The following is a 19,740-nucleotide window of genomic DNA, read 5'->3' on the forward strand; positions in this document are numbered from 1 at the left end:
AATGATAGAGATTGTGTTGTGATAACATAACACATGACAGTATATGTTGCTATGAATCATGTGGTCGATCCAACCTTTACCAATAGTACCAGTTATACATATGGGATAGATCACCTTTTGAAATACTTTACAATCATATTTGCTTTCTGTTGTTTCTGTTGATTCTTCCTTTCTGTGGTCAGCCAAGCAACAATCCACCATAATCCCATAAAATCATTGAGGCATGAAGTCCAATAAGCCGAGTGAACTGTACCTAACTGAATAATTTTAAGCTTCGTGGGACTACACCTGTTGTACACGGGTTAGTGGCAGTTAACACATACTGCTATATGTAACATAACTAAACAACAACCTTCAGGAATGGAACTCCATCACAGAAATGTGCCCTGGACAAATAACAGGTAAGAGGTTGGCATGGGAGGTTAAAGTAACTTGTTCGAAACCCATCCCAACGTTTTCGAGGTGATAAATTTCATGTTGGACTGGGGACGCAAATTAATAAACTGAACATGGTGCAACATAGTGCTGGCCAGACACTGTCCCAAAGAAAAAGAAACATCAAGACCTCCAGAGAGAACTGCCCACCCTGGAGCATAGGGCATTATTGATATGTTGTATTATTTTGACAGGTTATCTCATGAAACGAAACTTTCTAAAAGGTCACATAAAAAAGGAAAACACAACTTTGCAGATTCTGATACCTTTCGGTATGCAGTTACCGAAACAAATCATAGAAAATGCCAATTCAACCTATAAAGAAAAAAACCGCGATGGGAAAAAAAATCCGCGAATTCGGAGTTGAAGCGATTCACTAAATTTCACCCAGCGCTGGGGGAAGAAGTTGTTTCAACAGTTGTGCTGCGCTGCGCCCATAACGCATGCGCAGTGAATAGGTTCGCGGAGCTTGAAACAGTATGCATGCCCGGAGTATGAGGTGTCTTCGTGAGTGTGTTGGTGTGTGTGTTGATTGGAAGGTAGTTGTGTTTGCCTTGTTGTGTGTAAGTGTTGTGTGTTTGCTGGTGTATGTGCGTTGAAGTGTGTGTGTGTTGGTGTGTTGGTGTTCTTGTCTGTGTGTTGGTGTGTTAGTGTGTGTTGGTGTGTGTTTAGTGTTGGTATGTGTTTTGGTGTGTGTGAGGGTCTTTGTGTGTGTGTTGGTGTTGTCGCCGTATGTGTGTTGGACTGTGTTGTTGTGTGTGTTGGTGTGTCTGTTTGTTGCTGTGTGTTGGTGTGTGTTTTGGTCCGTTAGTGTGTGTATGTGTGTATTGTTTGTGTGTTGTGTGTAAGTTGGTTTCTTTATCTTGGTGTGTGTGTGTTGAAGTGTGCGTGTGTGTGTTAGGGTCTGTTGGTGTGTGTTTTCGTGTTTGTGTCTGTGTGTTGGTGTGTGTATGTATTAGTGTGTGTTGGAGTGTGTTGGTCTGTGTGTGTGAGTGTGTGTGTTTGTATTTTGATTGTGTGTTTGTTGGTGTGTGTTTTGGTGCGTCTGTGTTGGCGTGTTGGTGTGTGTATGTGTTGGTGTACAGATATGTGTGTGTTGGTGTGCAGGTGTGTGTTAGTGTGTGTTTGTATGTTGATTGTGTCTTTGTTGGTGCGTGTATCTTGACGTTCTGGTTGGTTGGTGTGCTGGTGTGTGTGTTGGTGTGTGTGTGTTGTTTGTATGTTGATTCTGTGTTGGTGTGACTGTCTTAGTGTATTGGTGTGTGTGATGTGTGTGTTGGTGTATCTGTCTGTGTGCGTGTTTTTGTGTGGATATGTGTTTTCTTGTGTTTGTCTGGGTGTGGTTGTTTTTGTGTCGTCTGGGTTTGTGGCTTAATGTGTGTGTGTTGGTGGAAATATTAATGTCAGTGTGTTGGTGTGTGTGCGAGTTTTATGTGTGTTAATGAGTGTTGGAATGTGTGTCTTTGTATGTTGATTGTGTGTTTGTTGGTGCATCTTTTTGTGTTTCACTCTGCGTGTTGGTGTGTTGGTGCGTGTATGTGTTGGTGTGTAGGTGTGTGTTAGACTGTGTGTGTTTGTACATTGATTGTGTTTGTTGGTGTGTGTTTTGGTGTTTCTGTCTGTGTGTTGGTGTGTTGGTGCGTCTGTGTTGGCGTGTTGGTGTGTGTATGTGTTAGTGTGCAGGTCTGTGTGTTGGTGTCTTTGTTTTCTTGTCTGTGTGTTCGTGTGTTAGTGTGCGGTTGTGTGTGTTTAGTGTTGGTATCTGTGTTGGTGTGTGTGAGGGTGTTTGTGTGTATATTGATGTGTGATTGTGTGTGTGTTTGTGTGTTTGTGTGTGTGTTGGTGTTGTTGGCGTATTTGTGTTGGAGTGTGTTGGTGTGTGTGTTGGTGTGTTTTGGTCTGTTCATGTGTGTGTGTCTTGTGTGTATTGTGTGTGTTGGCATGTTGTGTGTAAGTTGGTGTCTTTGTTTTGGTGTGTGCATGTTGAAGTGTGGGTGTGTGTGTTAGGGTCTGTTGGTGTGTGTTTTCGTTGTTTCTGTATGTGTGTTGGTGTGTTCATGCGTGTGAGTTGACGTGTTGGTCTGTGTATGTATTATTGTAAGTTAGAGTGTGTTGGTGTGCTGTGTGTCTATTGTTTTGTGTGTGTGAGTGTGTGTGTTTGTATGTTGATTGTGTCTTTGTTGGTGTGTGTTTTGGTGTGTTTGACTGTGTGTTGGTGCGTATATCTTCACGATCTGGTGTGTTGGTTTGTTGATGTGTGTGTTGTTGTGTGTTTGTGTTGTTTGTATATTGCTTGTGTGTTAGTGTATTAGTGACTGTCTTAGTGTATTGGTGTGTGTGTGAAGTGTGTGTTGGTGTATTTGTTGGTGTGTCTGCCTGTGTGCGTGTTGATGTGTGTTTTGTTGTGTCTGTCTGGGTGTGGTTGTTTTTATGTCGTCTGGGTTTGTGGCTTAATGTGTGTGTTGGTGTATGTGTGGTGGTGGAAATATAAATGTAAGTGTGTTGGTGTGTGTGCAAGTTTTGTGTTTGTTAATGACTGATGGAGTGTGGGTGTGTGCTAGTGTGGGTGTTTGTATGTTGATTGTGTGTGTCATAGTGTGTGTTTCGTTGTGTCTGTCTGTGTGTTGGTTCGTCTGTGTTGGTGTTGGTGTGTTCTTGTGTTGGCGTGCAGGTGTGTGTGTTTGAGCGTGGATGTTTGTTACTGTGTATCTTTATATGTTGGTTTTATGTTTGTTGGTGTGTGTTTTTGGTGTGTGTCTCTCTGTTCGTTGGTGTGTTGGTGCGTCTGTGTTCGCGTGTTGGTGTGCATGTGTTGGTGTGTTGGTGTGTGTGTTGGTGTGGGTGTGTGTTGGTGTGGGTGTTTGTATCTTGATTGTGTGTTTTGGTGTGTCTGTCTGTGTGTTGGTGTCTTGGGGCTTCTGTGTTGGCGTGTTGGTGTGTGTATGTATTGGTGTGCAGGTGTGTGCTAGTGTGTTTCTGTTTGTATGTTGATTATCTGTTGGTGCGAGTTGGTGTGAGTGTGTTAGTGTATTGATGTGTGTGTGACGAGTGTGTTGGTGCGTGCGTGTTGGTGTGTTGGTGTGTCTCTTTGTGTGTTGGTGTTATAGTGTGTGTGTTTTGGTTGGTTCGTGTGTGTGTTGGAGTGTCTCTTCGTGTGTTTGTGCGTGTGTGTTGGCGTGTGTTGATGTGTCTGTCTGTCTGTCTGTCTGTGAGGGGATGGAAATATTGGTGTGAGTGTCCTAGTGTCTTCGTGAGTGTGTTGGTGTGTTTTTTGTTCTGTGTTTGTGTGTCTATGTGTGCAAGTGTTCATATGTTATGTGTGTTTGTTGGTGTGTGTGTGTGTTGGTGTGTGTGTTGATTGGAAGGCAGTTGTGTGTAAGTGTTGTGTGTTTGCTGGTGTGTGTGCGTTGGAGTGTGTGTTGGTGTTTTTGTCTGTGTGTTGGTGTGTTAGTGTGTGTTGGTGTGTGTTTAGTGTTGGTATGTGTGTGAGGGTCTTTGTGTGTGTGTTGGACTGTGTTGGTGTGTGTGTTGATGTGTGTATATGTTGCTGTGCAGGTGTGTCTGTTGGTGTGGAGGTGTGGGAGTGTGTGTTTGTATGTTGATTGTGTGTTTGTTCGTGTGTGTTTTGGTGTGTCTGTCTGTGTGTTGTGTATGTGTTGATGTGCATTTGTGTATGTGTTAATGTTGTTGGTGTATGTGTGTTGGAGTGTGTTGGTGTGTGTGTCTGTGTATTGTGTGGTTTGGTATGTTGTGTGTAAGTTGGTGTCTTTATCTTAGTGTGTGCGTGTTGAAGTGTGGATATGGGTGTCAGGGTCTGTTGGTGTAATTTTTGGTGTGTCTGTCTGTGTGTTGGTGAGCAGGTGTGTGTTTTGATGTGGGTGTTTGTTACTGTGTTTTTGTGTCTTGATTGTGTGTTTCTTCGTGTGTGCTTTGGTGTGTGCTGGTGTCTTCGTGTGTGCTTTGGTGTGTGCTGGTGTCTTCGTGAGTGTGTTGGTGTGTTTGTTGTTCTGTGCTTCTGTATCTGTGTGTGTAAGTGTTAATATGTTGTGTGTGTGTGTGTGTGTTGGTGTGTGTGTTGATTGGAAGATAGTTGTGTGTGCCTTGTTGTGTGTAAGTGTTGTATGTTTGCTGGTGTGTGTGCGTTGGAGTGTGTGTTGGTGTTCTTCTCTGTGTGTTGGTGTGTGTTGGTGTGTGTTTATTGTTGGTATGTGTGTTGGTGTGTGTGAGTGTGTGTGTGTTGATGTGTTGGTGTGTGTGAACGTGTTGGTGTGTGTATGCATTAATGTGGGATAGAGTGTGTTGGTCTGTGTGTGTTACTGTGTGTCTTTGTATATTGATTGTGTGTTTGTTGGTGTATGTTTTGGTGTCCCTTTATGTGTGTTGGTGTGCTGGTGCGTCTGTGTTGGCATGTTGATGTGTGTATATGTCAGTGTGTTCGTGTGTGTGTTGGTGTTGGTGGTGTCTTACTGTGTGTGTTTGTATATTGATTGTCTGTTTGTTGGTGAGTTTTGGTGTGTTGGTGCGTCTGTGTTGGCGTGTTGGTGTGTGCATGTATTGCTGTGGAGGTGTGCGTGTTCGTGTGCAGGTGTGTGTTAGTGGGTGTGTGGTTGTATGCTGACTATGTGTTGGAGTGTGTTTGTGTGAGTGTGTTAGTGTGTTTTAGTGTGTGATGTGTGTGTTGGTGCGTGCGTGTTGGTGTGTCTATGTGTGTTGGTGTTTTAGAGTGTGTGTGTTTTGGTGGGTTGGTGTGTGTTGGAGTGGCTCTTGGTGTGTTTGTCCGTGTGTGTTGCCTTTGGTTGGTGTGTCTGTCTGTCTGTGAGGGGATGGAACTATTCGTGCCTGTATGTGCTTTGGTGTGTGTTTTTGTGTTTGTTGTTCTGTGTTTGTGTGTCTCTGTGTGTAAGTGTTGATATGTTGTGTGTGTGTTGTGTGTTTTTTGATTGGAAGGTAGTTGTGTGTGCGTTGGTGTGTGTAAGTGTTGTGTGTTTGCTGGTGTGTGTGCGTTGGAGTGTTTTGGAGTGTGCGTTGGTGTGTCTGAGTGTTCCTGTGTGTTGGTGTGTATTTTAGTCCGCTTGTGTGTTTGTGTCGGTGTGTGGGTCTGTCTTGTGTGTGTTGGTATGTTGTGTGTAAGTTGATGTCTTTATCTTGATGTGTGCGTGTTGAAGTGTGGGTATGTGTGTTAGGGTTTGTTGGTGTGTATTTTCCTGTTTCTGTCTGTTACGCAGTGTTCTATCAAAACTAAACTGCTCGCCAATCTAACAGATACAACATGGAAGGGGTCGTCAAAAACACGACCGCTCCCGCCCGAAGTTCTACCAAACTCTATTGAAAACTGCTATCGGGGAAAAAACTCGTGCAGGCTCAACTCCACGTGTTTCACGAAGTCAAGAGTGTTTTCGCGAATGTACGTCGCATTCAGCAATATTCCAGCTAGAAGGCGGCGGTCTGTAAATAATCGAGTCTGGACCAGACAATCCAGTGATCAACAACATGAGCATCGATCTGCATAACTCGGAACCAATGACATGTGTCAACCAAGTCAGCGAGCCTGACCACCCAATCCTCCCGTTAGTCGCCTCTTACGACAAGCACAGTCGCCTTTTATGGCAAGCATGGGTTGCTGAAGGCCTATTCTAACCCGAAACCTTCACGGGTCCATTTCAAATGAACGAATCAATCACAAAACAGTACATAATATATAAACATATGTGACAATGACGCAACTAAACTTCAGAAAGTCCACACATTTCCTTAAATACAAAGAAAGACATCCTGAAAGAAAGTTCTTGTAATATCCAGTCCTGGAAATGGAAAAAATGCAAGTCTGTTCATAACACTTCGGTAAGTATAATGTTCAATGCCACAAAACACAGTTTATCTCCTGAAAAGAAAAAACATGTCAATATGCAGTCAATTGAATACTTCCCTTAATGATTATGTCCTGGCTTCGATTCCATCGAATCGTCCATCTCTGAATTGTTCTTTAAACCCTCCATCCATGAAATCTTGAATTTAATGTCTTTAATGCTTGAATGTTCCACACAAATTATGTTTCACTTAATTCCATGAATCCTGTTTCTTGAATCTTTCTGCTGCTCCTCTATGAATTCTTCTGCTGCTTGAAGCTCCTCTATCCGTTCCTTGAATCCTCCTGTTGACCTCCTGTACGTTTCTTGAAGCATTCTTCGGTGTTGGTTTCTGACACATTCCATTCAAGTGGACACACCTTTGTCACGGGTCTTGTCATAACGCCTTGATTCGTCTGTATGTCGACAACTCGAACGTGCCCATCTCTGCCTGGATGTGTCTTTATGATTCGTCCTGTGATCCAGCTCCCTCTTGGTGATTGCGGGGAAACAACCACAACGACATCGTCAACCTCAAGATCACGACTTGGTGTCAACCATTTCTTCCTTACTTGTAGAGATGGAAGCCATTCAGACATCCACCGTTTCCAAAAGTGGTGTACAAGTTCTTGGACTCTTCTCCACCGTCTCCTTGGGCTGAATTCTGCATAATCAACTGACTCTGGAGCAAAGTTTCCACCACACTGACCGTGAAGAAAATGATTTGGTGTAAGTGGAACGTCATCATTTGGGTGTGTGCTTTGGTAAGTTAAAGGCCTTGAATTGATCAATGATTCAGCGCCAGTAAAGGCAGTGATAAGTTCTTCATCGGTAATGTCACTATTGCCTAGGATTGCATATATAGCTCTTTTCGAGGCCTTGATCATTGCTTCAAAAATGCCACCAAAATGCGGAGCATATGGTGGGTTGAATTTCCAAACAACTCCACGATTTGCCAATGAACTTTGGATATGATTTCTATCAAGTTGGTCTACAAGTAGTTTCAACTCTTTGACAGCTCCTGTAAAATTTGTTCCATTATCTGACACCACAACACTAGGCAAGCCTCGGCGGTTTACCATCCTGTAAGAGGCATTTAGGAATGAGTCGATGTCAAGACAATATGCCATTTCCAAGTGCACAGCTCTCGTTGCCAGCTCTCGTTTCCAGAAAAGACAAAGATAGCGCTTAACTCTTTGTTTTCCTCTACCTTGTATTGTCATGAAAGGTCCTGCAAAATCAACACCAGTTTGATCAAACGCCCGTAACGAGTACTTCAGTCTAACCTGTGGAAGTGGAGCCATAATCTGTACAATAGGCTTTGCCTTGAGTCGGCGACACCATGGACATTCCTTTTCATATTCACGGATTTCTTCGCGAGCAGATATGATCCAGTAACGTGCAGATAGTAATGCAAGAATCTGGTTTATACCAATGATGTGCTTTCCATCTTCATGGCATTTTTTCACTATCAGTTTTGTTACCCAGTTTCTCCTTGGTAATACTATGGGGAACTTTGCATCAAATGGTAAAAACTTGGCATGTTGCAGTCTACCTCTACATCTGATCAACCCATCTTCATCAAGCATGGGATCCAGTCCAATGAGTTTACTGCTTGTCGACAACTGCTTTCTATTTTCCAGAGCTGAGACTTCCTTGTTGAATTCTTCCCTTTGTGCACGGCTTATGTGATAGATCTCTGCATCAAGAAGCTCCTCATAAGTAAGCTCTCCAGAGACTCTCAAACTTAGTTCAGACCTACAAACACACGAATCTACAAACCCATGCAGTAATCCTTAGGAGCTGTTGCCAATCTGAATGTCTCCTTGCATCAAGCCGCCAACACCAGTCAGATGTCACTATTGTATATGACTGCCTTTTCATTTTTCTAGGCATTTTCACTTCACAATCATCTGATGCTGGTGTCATCACAGTTTGTGTTGGTTCTTCAGCTACATCTTCTTCCAGAAAGTCAGGCCCTGACATCCATCCTTTGCTTTTAAGACCAGCAATTGTTGCACCCCTAGACAGAACATCTGATGGATTTTGAAGGGAAGGAATATACTTCCATTGGCTAGGAGTGGTGTATTCTTGGATGAAAGCTACACGATTGGCTACAAATGTTTTGAACTTGCGGCTGTGGTTTTTTATCCAACACAACACATTTTGACTATCTGTCCAAAGTGTCACAGCAGCAATATTCATTTCAAGAGCTTTAAGAACAGGCAAGATCGATTCGAGGAATGCTGACTGATTTTAGAGGTGCCATCCGACTTTTTGATGCTGTTAATCGACTGGTCTTCGTCCTATTCTGATAGGTAGTCACACTATATACAACTGCCCCATATGCTTTTTCTGATGCATCAACGAACACATGCAATCTCCTGTTTTCAATGTCCAAACTGAACTGCAAGCACCTTGGAATGGTAACACTTTCTAATTCTTTCACTTGGCTGAGCCAAAGCAATGCTTTTTGTTTCAAATCAGTTTGAAGCTCTTCATCCCAATCTAAGCCCTTAAGCCAGATTTCCTGCATTAAGATTTTTGCTGTGATGATGAATGGTGCCACAAATCCCAATGGATCCAAAACCTTAGCCAATTCTCTTAGAAAACCTCTCTTTGTAAGTATCCAATTGTTTTGTGCATTGGTATTATGAAAGCTGAACTCATCATGTTTAGCAACCCACGTCAGACCAAGTGTTTTAGTAGGAGGCAACTCGTTTCTACCAAGATCAACTTCAGTAGCTTTGTTTTCGATTGGAACTCTCTGCAAGACTTGAGGAGAATTGCTTAGCCACTTTCTTGCACACATTCCTGCATTTCCCCACAACTCCGAAAGCTGTTCATACAGCTCAATGGCTTCCAACTCATTTCTAACAGAGTCTTTGTTGTCATCCATGTACGTCGATTTTAACACAGTTTCAGCAGCTTTTGGTAAAGTGTCTTGAAATCGTCGGGCATGTTCTTGTGTGATGTACTGAGCTAAAACGGAGAAGCATTGACTCCAAATACTACTCGCGAGAACTGGTAAATATCTGGTCTCTCATTCTGATTGTTTGATCTCCAAAGAAATCGAAAGAATGACTTGTCTTTTGGCAACATTTCTATTTGAAGATACATTTCTGCTATGTCGCATACTATGGCTACTGGGTATCTTCTAAAGCGAAGCAATATCTGAAAGAGATCACCTTGTAGTTTGGGACCTTGGTGAATAGTGTCATTCAGTGATACGCCTTCACATTTTGCGGATGCATCAAAGACAATTCGGACTTTCGTTGTTTCCCTATCTGGACGCACAACAGGAAGATGGGGTAAATACCATCCACGTGATGAATTGTTTTCATCAAGAGACACCTTTTCAATGTAACCTTTTTCAACATACTGAGATATGATACCATCATAGGTTACAGCAATCTGTTCATTCTTTGATAACTTCTTCTCAGTGTTACAGAGGTGTTTGTAAGCTATATCCCAGTTGTCTGGTAAAGGACTCACACTCTCCTTCCAAGGAATGCCATTTTCAAACTTGACTGTGTCTTTCACAGATGCTAAGACAGATTCATCATCCTTGGTAAGGGTTGATGTGACAGACTGAACGTCATCAACTTCCCAGAGTTTCTGTAACATTGAACTCAACTCAGTTTCCCTTTTGTCAGTGAAATATGTGCCTGCACTGTGACGAACATCTCTGAATCCTGGTATTCTACCAACACAGGTCCACCCTAAGGGAGTCAGTCGTGCTATTGGATCACCTTCTTTACCAATGATATCCTGATAGGACCTATGTAGTTCAAGATAGTCCATGCCAATAAGGAGATCTATGATTTGAGGAGACTTAACCTTAGGAAAATCAATGAATTTCATGTTGCCCATTGAGGACATTAACAGAAACGTTTTGTGAAGGACCAGATAAGCCTAATTCTAAGGCTGCATCCCTGTTCATATAAGTCTGTGTACTGGCATCATCTAATAGTGCATTAACAATAATTCTTTTGTTTCCATTCTTAAGAACTACTGGCACTGTCCTCAGTGACAACAACGTTGACCTGCTGGATTCAGATGAGGACATTGTAACTACAGGTGGAGACTGTGTGTCATACTGTTTTTGATTTTCAGTTTCTGTGGCTTCACTTCGTTTAGTCGCGTGAAGAAACCTGTTGTGTGATGCAGTACAGTTATCTCTTCCACATGTTATTCTACGATTACAACTTTTAGCCTGGTGGTTAGTGCCAAGACATCTGAAGCAAAGGTTTAATTTTTTAGCAGTTTCCCATCTATCGGGAGCACTCATCAACTTGAATTGTTTACACTTCCAAATGTGATGACTGTTTTTACAGAGAGCACACTGAACTCTCATGTCAGTCTGTCGATCACCAAAGAACGAACCTGATTTGCTCTGACCTCTAGCTATAGTCTTTCCCTTCTGGGATAGACCATGCAATGTTTCTGATGCCATAACACTAAATTCAGCCTCTTGCAACACCCATTCACGCAGTGTTTCCACTGACTCTTGGCGTTCTCGGTCAAATACCCATCTGTGATAATCAGTTAACATGGACTCTGTCATTTTCTTTAGTAACTGATTGTGTAATGCTCCACTTCCTAACTCTTCTAGCCTGTCAGTATCTCTAAGATTGATCACGACTATGTCCAACATGTCTGCAAACCTCTCAATATCCCTGGACGAATGGGCCTAAAGTTGGACACTTCTTCCAACTGTAAGGTAATTTGGCGTCTTTTGCCACCATATTTCCTCTCCAATCTATCCAGTGCTACGTCATATGCAGCCGCACTATGACCCAAGTCTTGAATGACTTTCATTGCGTCCCCAGTGATGTACTGACGTAACTGTAAGAACTTATGTTCAGATGTAGCTGGAGCCTTGTGGGCACAAGCCATGAAAGCCGCTTTAAAACCTTCATACTGTTTGACATCACCCGAAAAAGTAGGAATGGAAACGCGTCTCAATTGCCTCCACATATCATTTCTCAAATTGTAACTGCTCGTCGCTACATTTTCTTGGGAAGCTGTGTGCCTAACATGTTCTTGTGTAGGGGTTTCCGGCCTATTCAACTGACCTAAATCAATTGCATTGACTTGTGACGTCTGACCTGAGTTATAATCAATTAACCTAGACTGTGGTTCCACTTGCTGTGTGTGAGAATTGACAACAGGAATATACTTTCCTTCTCCAACCCTAAACAATCTAGATATTCCAGTTCTACCACTGCTAAATGAGCTCGCATCTGACCTATCTCTCAAACACCCTTGAGCTCGTTCTTGTACTCCATTCCCAGTTACTTCCATTTGGGTAATCTCGTCTGTAACTTTTGTCATGTTATCTCTATCTCCTATTCTTTGAAATGTTACAGACAACGACACACATATTTCGATAGCCCAAAGCTGATAATCATTAACTATGTCAATTGCATTTCTGATTTCTCTCCGGTTCTGAACATTCTGTTCATCAATAAGTCTCTCAAGTCTATTGGTTGCTTTAGTAAATGCAGATTTCGCTGTAGCCTTTTTGCGTTTAAGTTCTGCTATCTCGGTTACATAGTCACGGCCGTCATGGTTAATCTGTTTTGGTTCTGTTTGTGACATGTTTCAGTGTGTATGATTAACTAACTAATAGTGATCTAATCACACAGTACAATTGTTTACTACCTAAATTCAATTAAACTTACCTTAATAAGTGTTCGCACAACAACAACCACTAACTTGCGAACTGAACCCTATTCCCAGATATAACACAACACTAAACTTAACAACCACGCTCTGCTACCATTTTTGTTACGCAGTGTTCTATCAAAACTAAACTGCTCGCCAATCTAACAGATACAACATGGAAGGGGTCGTCAAAAACACGACCGCTCCCGCCCGAAGTTCTACCAAACTCTATTGAAAACTGCTATCGGGGAAAAAACTCGTGCAGGCTCAACTCCACGTGTTTCACGAAGTCAAGAGTGTTTTCGCGAATGTTCGTATTTCAGAAACAAAACGCAGGCGAATACTCTACGTTCACAAACACCGTTCCTTCTAATGAACATCCCCCCCCTACAAATGATAGATCCAAGTCTATCATTTCAAATGAGTGAGTTTACTTTTACGTCGCACTCAGCAATATTCCAGCTATAAGGCGGCGGTCTGTAAATAATCGAGTCTGGACCAGACAATCCAGTGATCAACAACATGAGCATCGATCTGCATAACTCGGAAAAAATGACATGTGTCAACCAAGTCAGCGAGCCTGACCACCCGATCCTCCCGTTAGTCGCCTCTTACGACAAGCACAGCCGCCTTTTATGGCAAGCATGGGTTGCTGAAGGCCTATTCTAACCCGGGACCTTCACGGGTCCGTTTCAAATGAACGAATCAATCACAAAACAGTACATAATATATAAACATATGTGACAATGACGCAACTAAACTTCAGAAAGTCCACACATTTCCTTAAATACAAAGAAAGACATCCTGAAAGAAAGTTCTTGTAATATCCAGTCCTGGAAATGGAAAAAATGCAAGTCTGTTCATAACACTTCGGTAAGTATAATGTTCAATGCCACAAAACACAGTTTATCTCCTGAAAAGAAAAAACATGTCAATATGCAGTCAATTGAATACTTCCCTTAATGATTATGTCCTGGCTTCGATTCCATCGAATCGTCCATCTCTGAATTGTTCTTTAAGCCCTCCATCCATGAAATCTTGAATTTAATGTCTTTAATGCTTGAATGTTCCACACAAATTATGTTTCACTTAATTCCATGAATCCTGTTTCTTGAATCTTTCTGCTGCTCCTCTATGAATTCTTCTGCTGCTTGAAGCTCCTCTATCCGTTCCTTGAATCCTCCTGTTGACCTCCTGTACGTTTCTTGAAGCATTCTTCGGTGTTGGTTTCTGACACATTCCATTCAAGTGGACACACCTTTGTCACGGGTCTTGTCATAACGCCTTGATTCGTCTGTATGTCGACAACTCGAACGTGCCCATCTCTGCCTGGATGTGTCTTTATGATTCGTCCTCTGTGATCCAGCTCCCTCTTGGTGATTGCGGGGAAACAACCACAACGACATCGTCAACCTCAAGATCACGACTTGGTGTCAACCATTTCTTCCTTACTTGTAGAGATGGAAGCCATTCAGACATCCACCGTTTCCAAAAGTGGTGTACAAGTTCTTGGACTCTTCTCCACCGTCTCCTTGGGCTGAATTCTGCATAATCAACTGACTCTGGAGCAAAGTTTCCACCACACTGACCGTGAAGAAAATGATTTGGTGTAACTGGAACGTCATCATTTGGGTGTGTGCTTTGGTAAGTTAAAGGCCTTGAATTGATCAATGATTCAGCGCCAGTAAAGGCAGTGATAAGTTCTTCATCGGTAATGTCACTATTGCCTAGGATTGCATATATAGCTCTTTTCGAGGCCTTGATCATTGCTTCAAAAATGCCACCAAAATGCGGAGCATATGGTGGGTTGAATTTCCAAACAACTCCACGATTTGCCAATGAACTTTGGATATGATTTCTATCAAGTTGGTCTACAAGTAGTTTCAACTCTTTGACAGCTCCTGTAAAATTTGTTCCATTATCTGCATCGGCGGTTTACCATCCTGTAAAAGGCATTTAGGAATGAGTCGCTGTCAAGACAATATGCCATTTCCAAGTGCACAGCTCTCGTTGCCAGGCATGTGAAAAGACAAAGATAGCGCTTAACTCTTTGTTTTCCTCTACCTTGTATTGTCATGAAAGGTCCTGCAAAATCAACACCAGTTTGATCAAACGCCCGTAACGAGTACTTCAGTCTAACTTGTGGAAGTGGAGCCATAATCTGCACAATAGGCTTTGCCTTGAGTCGGCGACACCATGGACATTCCTTTTTATATTCACGGATTTCTTCGCGAGCAGATATGATCCAGTAACGTGCAGATAGTAATGCAAGAATCTGGTTTATACCAATGATGTGCTTTCCATCTTCATGGCATTTTTTCACTATCAGTTTTGTTACCCAGTTTCTCCTTGGTAATACTATGGGGAACTTTGCATCAAATGGTAAAAACTTGGCATGTTGCAGTCTACCTCTACATCTGATCAACCCATCTTCATCAAGCATGGGATCCAGTCCAATGAGTTTACTGCTTGTCGACAACTGCTTTCTATTTTCCAGAGCTGAGACTTCCTTGTTGAATTCTTCCCTTTGTGCACGGCTTATGTGATAGATCTCTGCATCAAGAAGCTCCTCATAAGTAAGCTCTCCAGAGACTCTCAAACTTAGTTCAGACCTACAAACACACGAATCTACAAACCCATGCAGTAATCCTTAGGAGCTGTTGCCAATCTGAATGTCTCCTTGCATCAAGCCGCCAACACCAGTCAGATGTCACTATTGTATATGACTGCCTTTTCATTTTTCTAGGCATTTTCACTTCACAATCATCTGATGCTGGTGTCATCACAGTTTGTGTTGGTTCTTCAGCTACATCTTCTTCCAGAAAGTCAGGCCCTGACATCCATCCTTTGCTTTTAAGACCAGCAATTGTTGCACCCCTAGACAGAACATCTGATGGATTTTGAAGGGAAGGAATATACTTCCATTGGCTAGGAGTGGTGTATTCTTGGATGAAAGCTACACGATTGGCTACAAATGTTTTGAACTTGCGGCTGTGGTTTTTTTATCCAACACAACACATTTTGACTATCTGTCCAAAGTGTCACAGCAGCAATATTCATTTCAAGAGCTTTAAGAACAGGCAAGATCGATTCGAGGAATGCTGACTGATTTTAGAGGTGCCATCCGACTTTTTGATGCTGTTAATCGACTGGTCTTCGTCCTATTCTGATAGGTAGTCACACTATATACAACTGCCCCATATGCTTTTTCTGATGCATCAACGAACACGTGCAATCTCCTGTTTTCAATGTCCAAACCGAACTGCAAGCACCTTGGAATGGTAACACTTTCTAATTCTTTCACTTGGCTGAGCCAAAGCAATGCTTTTTGTTTCAAATCAGTTTGAAGCTCTTCATCCCAATCTAAGCCCTTAAGCCAGATTTCCTGCATTAAGATTTTTGCTATGATGATGAATGGTGCCACAAATCCCAATGGATCGAAAACCTTAGCCAATTCTCTTAGAAAACCTCTCTTTGTAAGTATCCAATTGTTTTGTGCATTGGTATTATGAAAGCTGAACTCATCATGTTTAGCAACCCACGTCAGACCAAGTGTTTTAGTAGGAGGCAACTCGTTTCTACCAAGATCAACTTCAGTAGCTTTGTTTTCGATTGGAACTCTCTGCAAGACTTGAGGAGAATTGCTTAGCCACTTTCTTGCACACATTCCTGCATTTCCCCACAACTCCGAAAGCTGTTCATACAGCTCAATGGCTTCCAACTCATTTCTAACAGAGTCTATGTTGTCATCCATGTACGTCGATTTTAACACAGTTTCAGCAGCTTTTGGTAAAGTGTCTTGAAATCGTCGGGCATGTTCTTGTGTGATGTACTGAGCTAAAACGGAGAAGCATTGACTCCAAATACTACTCGCGAGAACTGGTAAATATCTGGTCTCTCATTCTGATTGTTTGATCTCCAAAGAAATCGAAAGAATGACTTGTCTTTTGGCAACATTTCTATTTGAAGATACATTTCTGCTATGTCGCATACCATGGCTACTGGGTATCTTCTAAAGCGAAGCAATATCTGAAAGAGATCACCTTGTAGTTTGGGACCTTGGTGAATAGTGTCATTCAGTGATACGCCTTCACATTTTGCGGATGCATCAAAGACAATTCGGACTTTCGTTGTTTCCCTATCTGGACGCACAACAGGAAGATGGGGTAAATACCATCCACGTGATGAATTGTTTTCATCAAGAGACACCTTTTCAATGTAACCTTTTTCAACATACTGAGATATGATACCATCATAGGTTACAGCAATCTGTTCATTCTTTGATAACTTCTTCTCAGTGTTACAGAGGTGTTTGTAAGCTATATCCCAGTTGTCTGGTAAAGGACTCACACTCTCCTTCCAAGGAATGCCATTTTCAAACTTGACTGTGTCTTTCACAGATGCTAAGACAGATTCATCATCCTTGGTAAGGGTTGATGTGACAGACTGAACGTCATCAACTTCCCAGAGTTTCTGTAACATTGAACTCAACTCAGTTTCCCTTTTGTCAGTGAAATATGTGCCTGCACTGTGACGAACATCTCTGAATCCTGGTATTCTACCAACACAGGTCCACCCTAAGGGAGTCAGTCGTGCTATTGGATCACCTTCTTTACCAATGATATCCTGATAGGACCTATGTAGTTCAAGATAGTCCATGCCAATAAGGAGATCTATGATTTGAGGAGACTTAACCTTAGGAAAATCAATGAATTTCATGTTGCCCATTGAGGACATTAACAGAAACGTTTTGTGAAGGACCAGATAAGCCTAATTCTAAGGCTGCATCCCTGTTCATATAAGTCTGTGTACTGGCATCATCTAATAGTGCATTAACAATAATTCTTTTGTTTCCATTCTTAAGAACTACTGGCACTGTCCTCAGTGACAACAACGTTGACCTGCTGGATTCAGATGAGGACATTGTAACTACAGGTGGAGACTGTGTGTCATACTGTTTTTGATTTTCAGTTTCTGTGGCTTCACTTCGTTTAGTCGCGTGAAGAAACCTGTTGTGTGATGCAGTACAGTTATCTCTTCCACATGTTATTCTACGATTACAACTTTTAGCCTGGTGGTTAGTGCCAAGACATCTGAAGCAAAGGTTTAATTTTTTAGCAGTTTCCCATCTATCGGGAGCACTCATCAACTTGAATTGTTTACACTTCCAAATGTGATGACTGTTTTTACAGAGAGCACACTGAACTCTCATGTCAGTCTGTCGATCACCAAAGAACGAACCTGATTTGCTCTGACCTCTAGCTATAGTCTTTCCCTTCTGGGATAGACCATGCAATGTTTCTGATGCCATAACACTAAATTCAGCCTCTTGCAACACCCATTCACGCAGTGTTTCCACTGACTCTTGGCGTTCTCGGTCAAATACCCATCTGTGATAATCAGTTAACATGGACTCTGTCATTTTCTTTAGTAACTGATTGTGTAATGCTCCACTTCCTAACTCTTCTAGCCTGTCAGTATCTCTAAGATTGATCACGACTATGTCCAACATGTCTGCAAACCTCTCAATATCCCTGGACGAATGGGCCTAAAGTTGGACACTTCTTCCAACTGTAAGGTAATTTGGCGTCTTTTGCCACCATATTTCCTCTCCAATCTATCCAGTGCTACGTCATATGCAGCCGCACTATGACCCAAGTCTTGAATGACTTTCATTGCGTCCCCAGTGATGTACTGACGTAACTGTAAGAACTTATGTTCAGATGTAGCTGGAGCCTTGTGGGCACAAGCCATGAAAGCCGCTTTAAAACCTTCATACTGTTTGACATCACCCGAAAAAGTAGGAATGGAAACGCGTCTCAATTGCCTCCACATATCATTTCTCAAATTGTAACTGCTCGTCGCTACATTTTCTTGGGAAGCTGTGTGCCTAACATGTTCTTGTGTAGGGGTTTCCGGCCTATTCAACTGACCTAAATCAATTGCATTGACTTGTGACGTCTGACCTGAGTTATAATCAATTAACCTAGACTGTGGTTCCACTTGCTGTGTGTGAGAATTGACAACAGGAATATACTTTCCTTCTCCAACCCTAAACAATCTAGATATTCCAGTTCTACCACTGCTAAATGAGCTCGCATCTGACCTATCTCTCAAACACCCTTGAGCTCGTTCTTGTACTCCATTCCCAGTTACTTCCATTTGGGTAATCTCGTCTGTAACTTTTGTCATGTTATCTCTATCTCCTATTCTTTGAAATGTTACAGACAACGACACACATATTTCGATAGCCCAAAGCTGATAATCATTAACTATGTCAATTGCATTTCTGATTTCTCTCCGGTTCTGAACATTCTGTTCATCAATAAGTCTCTCAAGTCTATTGGTTGCTTTAGTAAATGCAGATTTCGCTGTAGCCTTTTTGCGTTTAAGTTCTGCTATCTCGGTTACATAGTCACGGCCGTCATGGTTAATCTGTTTTGGTTCTGTTTGTGACATGTTTCAGTGTGTATGATTAACTAACTAATAGTGATCTAATCACACAGTACAATTGTTTACTACCTAAATTCAATTAAACTTACCTTAATAAGTGTTCGCACAACAACAACCACTAACTTGCGAACTGAACCCTATTCCCAGATATAACACAACACTAAACTTAACAACCACGCTCTGCTACCATTTTTGTTACGCAGTGTTCTATCAAAACTAAACTGCTCGCCAATCTAACAGATACAACATGGAAGGGGTCGTCAAAAACACGACCGCTCCCGCCCGAAGTTCTACCAAACTCTATTGAAAACTGCTATCGGGGAAAAAACTCGTGCAGGCTCAACTCCACGTGTTTCACGAAGTCAAGAGTGTTTTCGCGAATGTTCGTATTTCAGAAACAAAACGCAGGCGAATACTCTACGTTCACAAACACCGTTCCTTCTAATGAACATCCCCCCCCTACAAATGATAGATCCAAGTCTATCATTTCAAATGAGTGAGTTTACTTTTACGTCGCACTCAGCAATATTCCAGCTATAAGGCGGCGGTCTGTAAATAATCGAGTCTGGACCAGACAATCCAGTGATCAACAACATGAGCATCGATCTGCATAACTCGGAAAAAATGACATGTGTCAACCAAGTCAGCGAGCCTGACCACCCGATCCTCCCGTTAGTCGCCTCTTACGACAAGCACAGCCGCCTTTTATGGCAAGCATGGGTTGCTGAAGGCCTATTCTAACCCGGGACCTTCACGGGTCCGTTTCAAATGAACGAATCAATCACAAAACAGTACATAATATATAAACATATGTGACAATGACGCAACTAAACTTCAGAAAGTCCACACATTTCCTTAAATACAAAGAAAGACATCCTGAAAGAAAGTTCTTGTAATATCCAGTCCTGGAAATGGAAAAAATGCAAGTCTGTTCATAACACTTCGGTAAGTATAATGTTCAATGCCACAAAACACAGTTTATCTCCTGAAAAGAAAAAACATGTCAATATGCAGTCAATTGAATACTTCCCTTAATGATTATGTCCTGGCTTCGATTCCATCGAATCGTCCATCTCTGAATTGTTCTTTAAGCCCTCCATCCATGAAATCTTGAATTTAATGTCTTTAATGCTTGAATGTTCCACACAAATTATGTTTCACTTAATTCCATGAATCCTGTTTCTTGAATCTTTCTGCTGCTCCTCTATGAATTCTTCTGCTGCTTGAAGCTCCTCTATCCGTTCCTTGAATCCTCCTGTTGACCTCCTGTACGTTTCTTGAAGCATTCTTCGGTGTTGGTTTCTGACACATTCCATTCAAGTGGACACACCTTTGT

General features: G+C 42.0%; 1 protein-coding gene across 1 annotated transcript; it reads right to left on the reverse strand.

Moving 5' to 3' along the window:
• Positions 1-13,292: 13,292 nt before the first annotated feature.
• On the reverse strand, positions 13,293-19,690 carry LOC137287785 (uncharacterized). Its single transcript, XM_067820173.1, has 6 exons — positions 19,566-19,690; positions 17,193-17,341; positions 15,995-16,624; positions 15,494-15,788; positions 14,016-14,563; positions 13,293-13,513 (listed from the first exon to the last, which is right to left on the reverse strand). The coding sequence occupies exons 1-6, from the start codon at positions 19,688-19,690 to the stop codon at positions 13,293-13,295; spliced, it is 1,968 nt and encodes a 655-aa protein (XP_067676274.1).
• Between the last annotated feature and the right edge of the window lie 50 nt (positions 19,691-19,740).

This window comes from Haliotis asinina, chromosome 6 (genome assembly GCF_037392515.1).
Source record: "Haliotis asinina isolate JCU_RB_2024 chromosome 6, JCU_Hal_asi_v2, whole genome shotgun sequence".
Lineage (NCBI taxonomy): Eukaryota > Metazoa > Mollusca > Gastropoda > Lepetellida > Haliotidae > Haliotis > Haliotis asinina.

Coding starts and splice junctions, on each gene's coding strand:
- LOC137287785 (XM_067820173.1), bottom strand. CDS start 19,690: ATGCTTCAAGAAACGTACAGGAGGTCAACAGGAGGATTCAAGGAACGG. Junction 17,342..19,565: donor AACAGGATTCATGGAATTAA/GTGAAACATAAT, acceptor TGATTATCACAG/ATGGGTATTTGACCGAGAAC. Junction 13,514..14,015: donor ACCTTTCATGACAATACAAG/GTAGAGGAAAAC, acceptor ACTTTGCTCCAG/AGTCAGTTGATTATGCAGAA.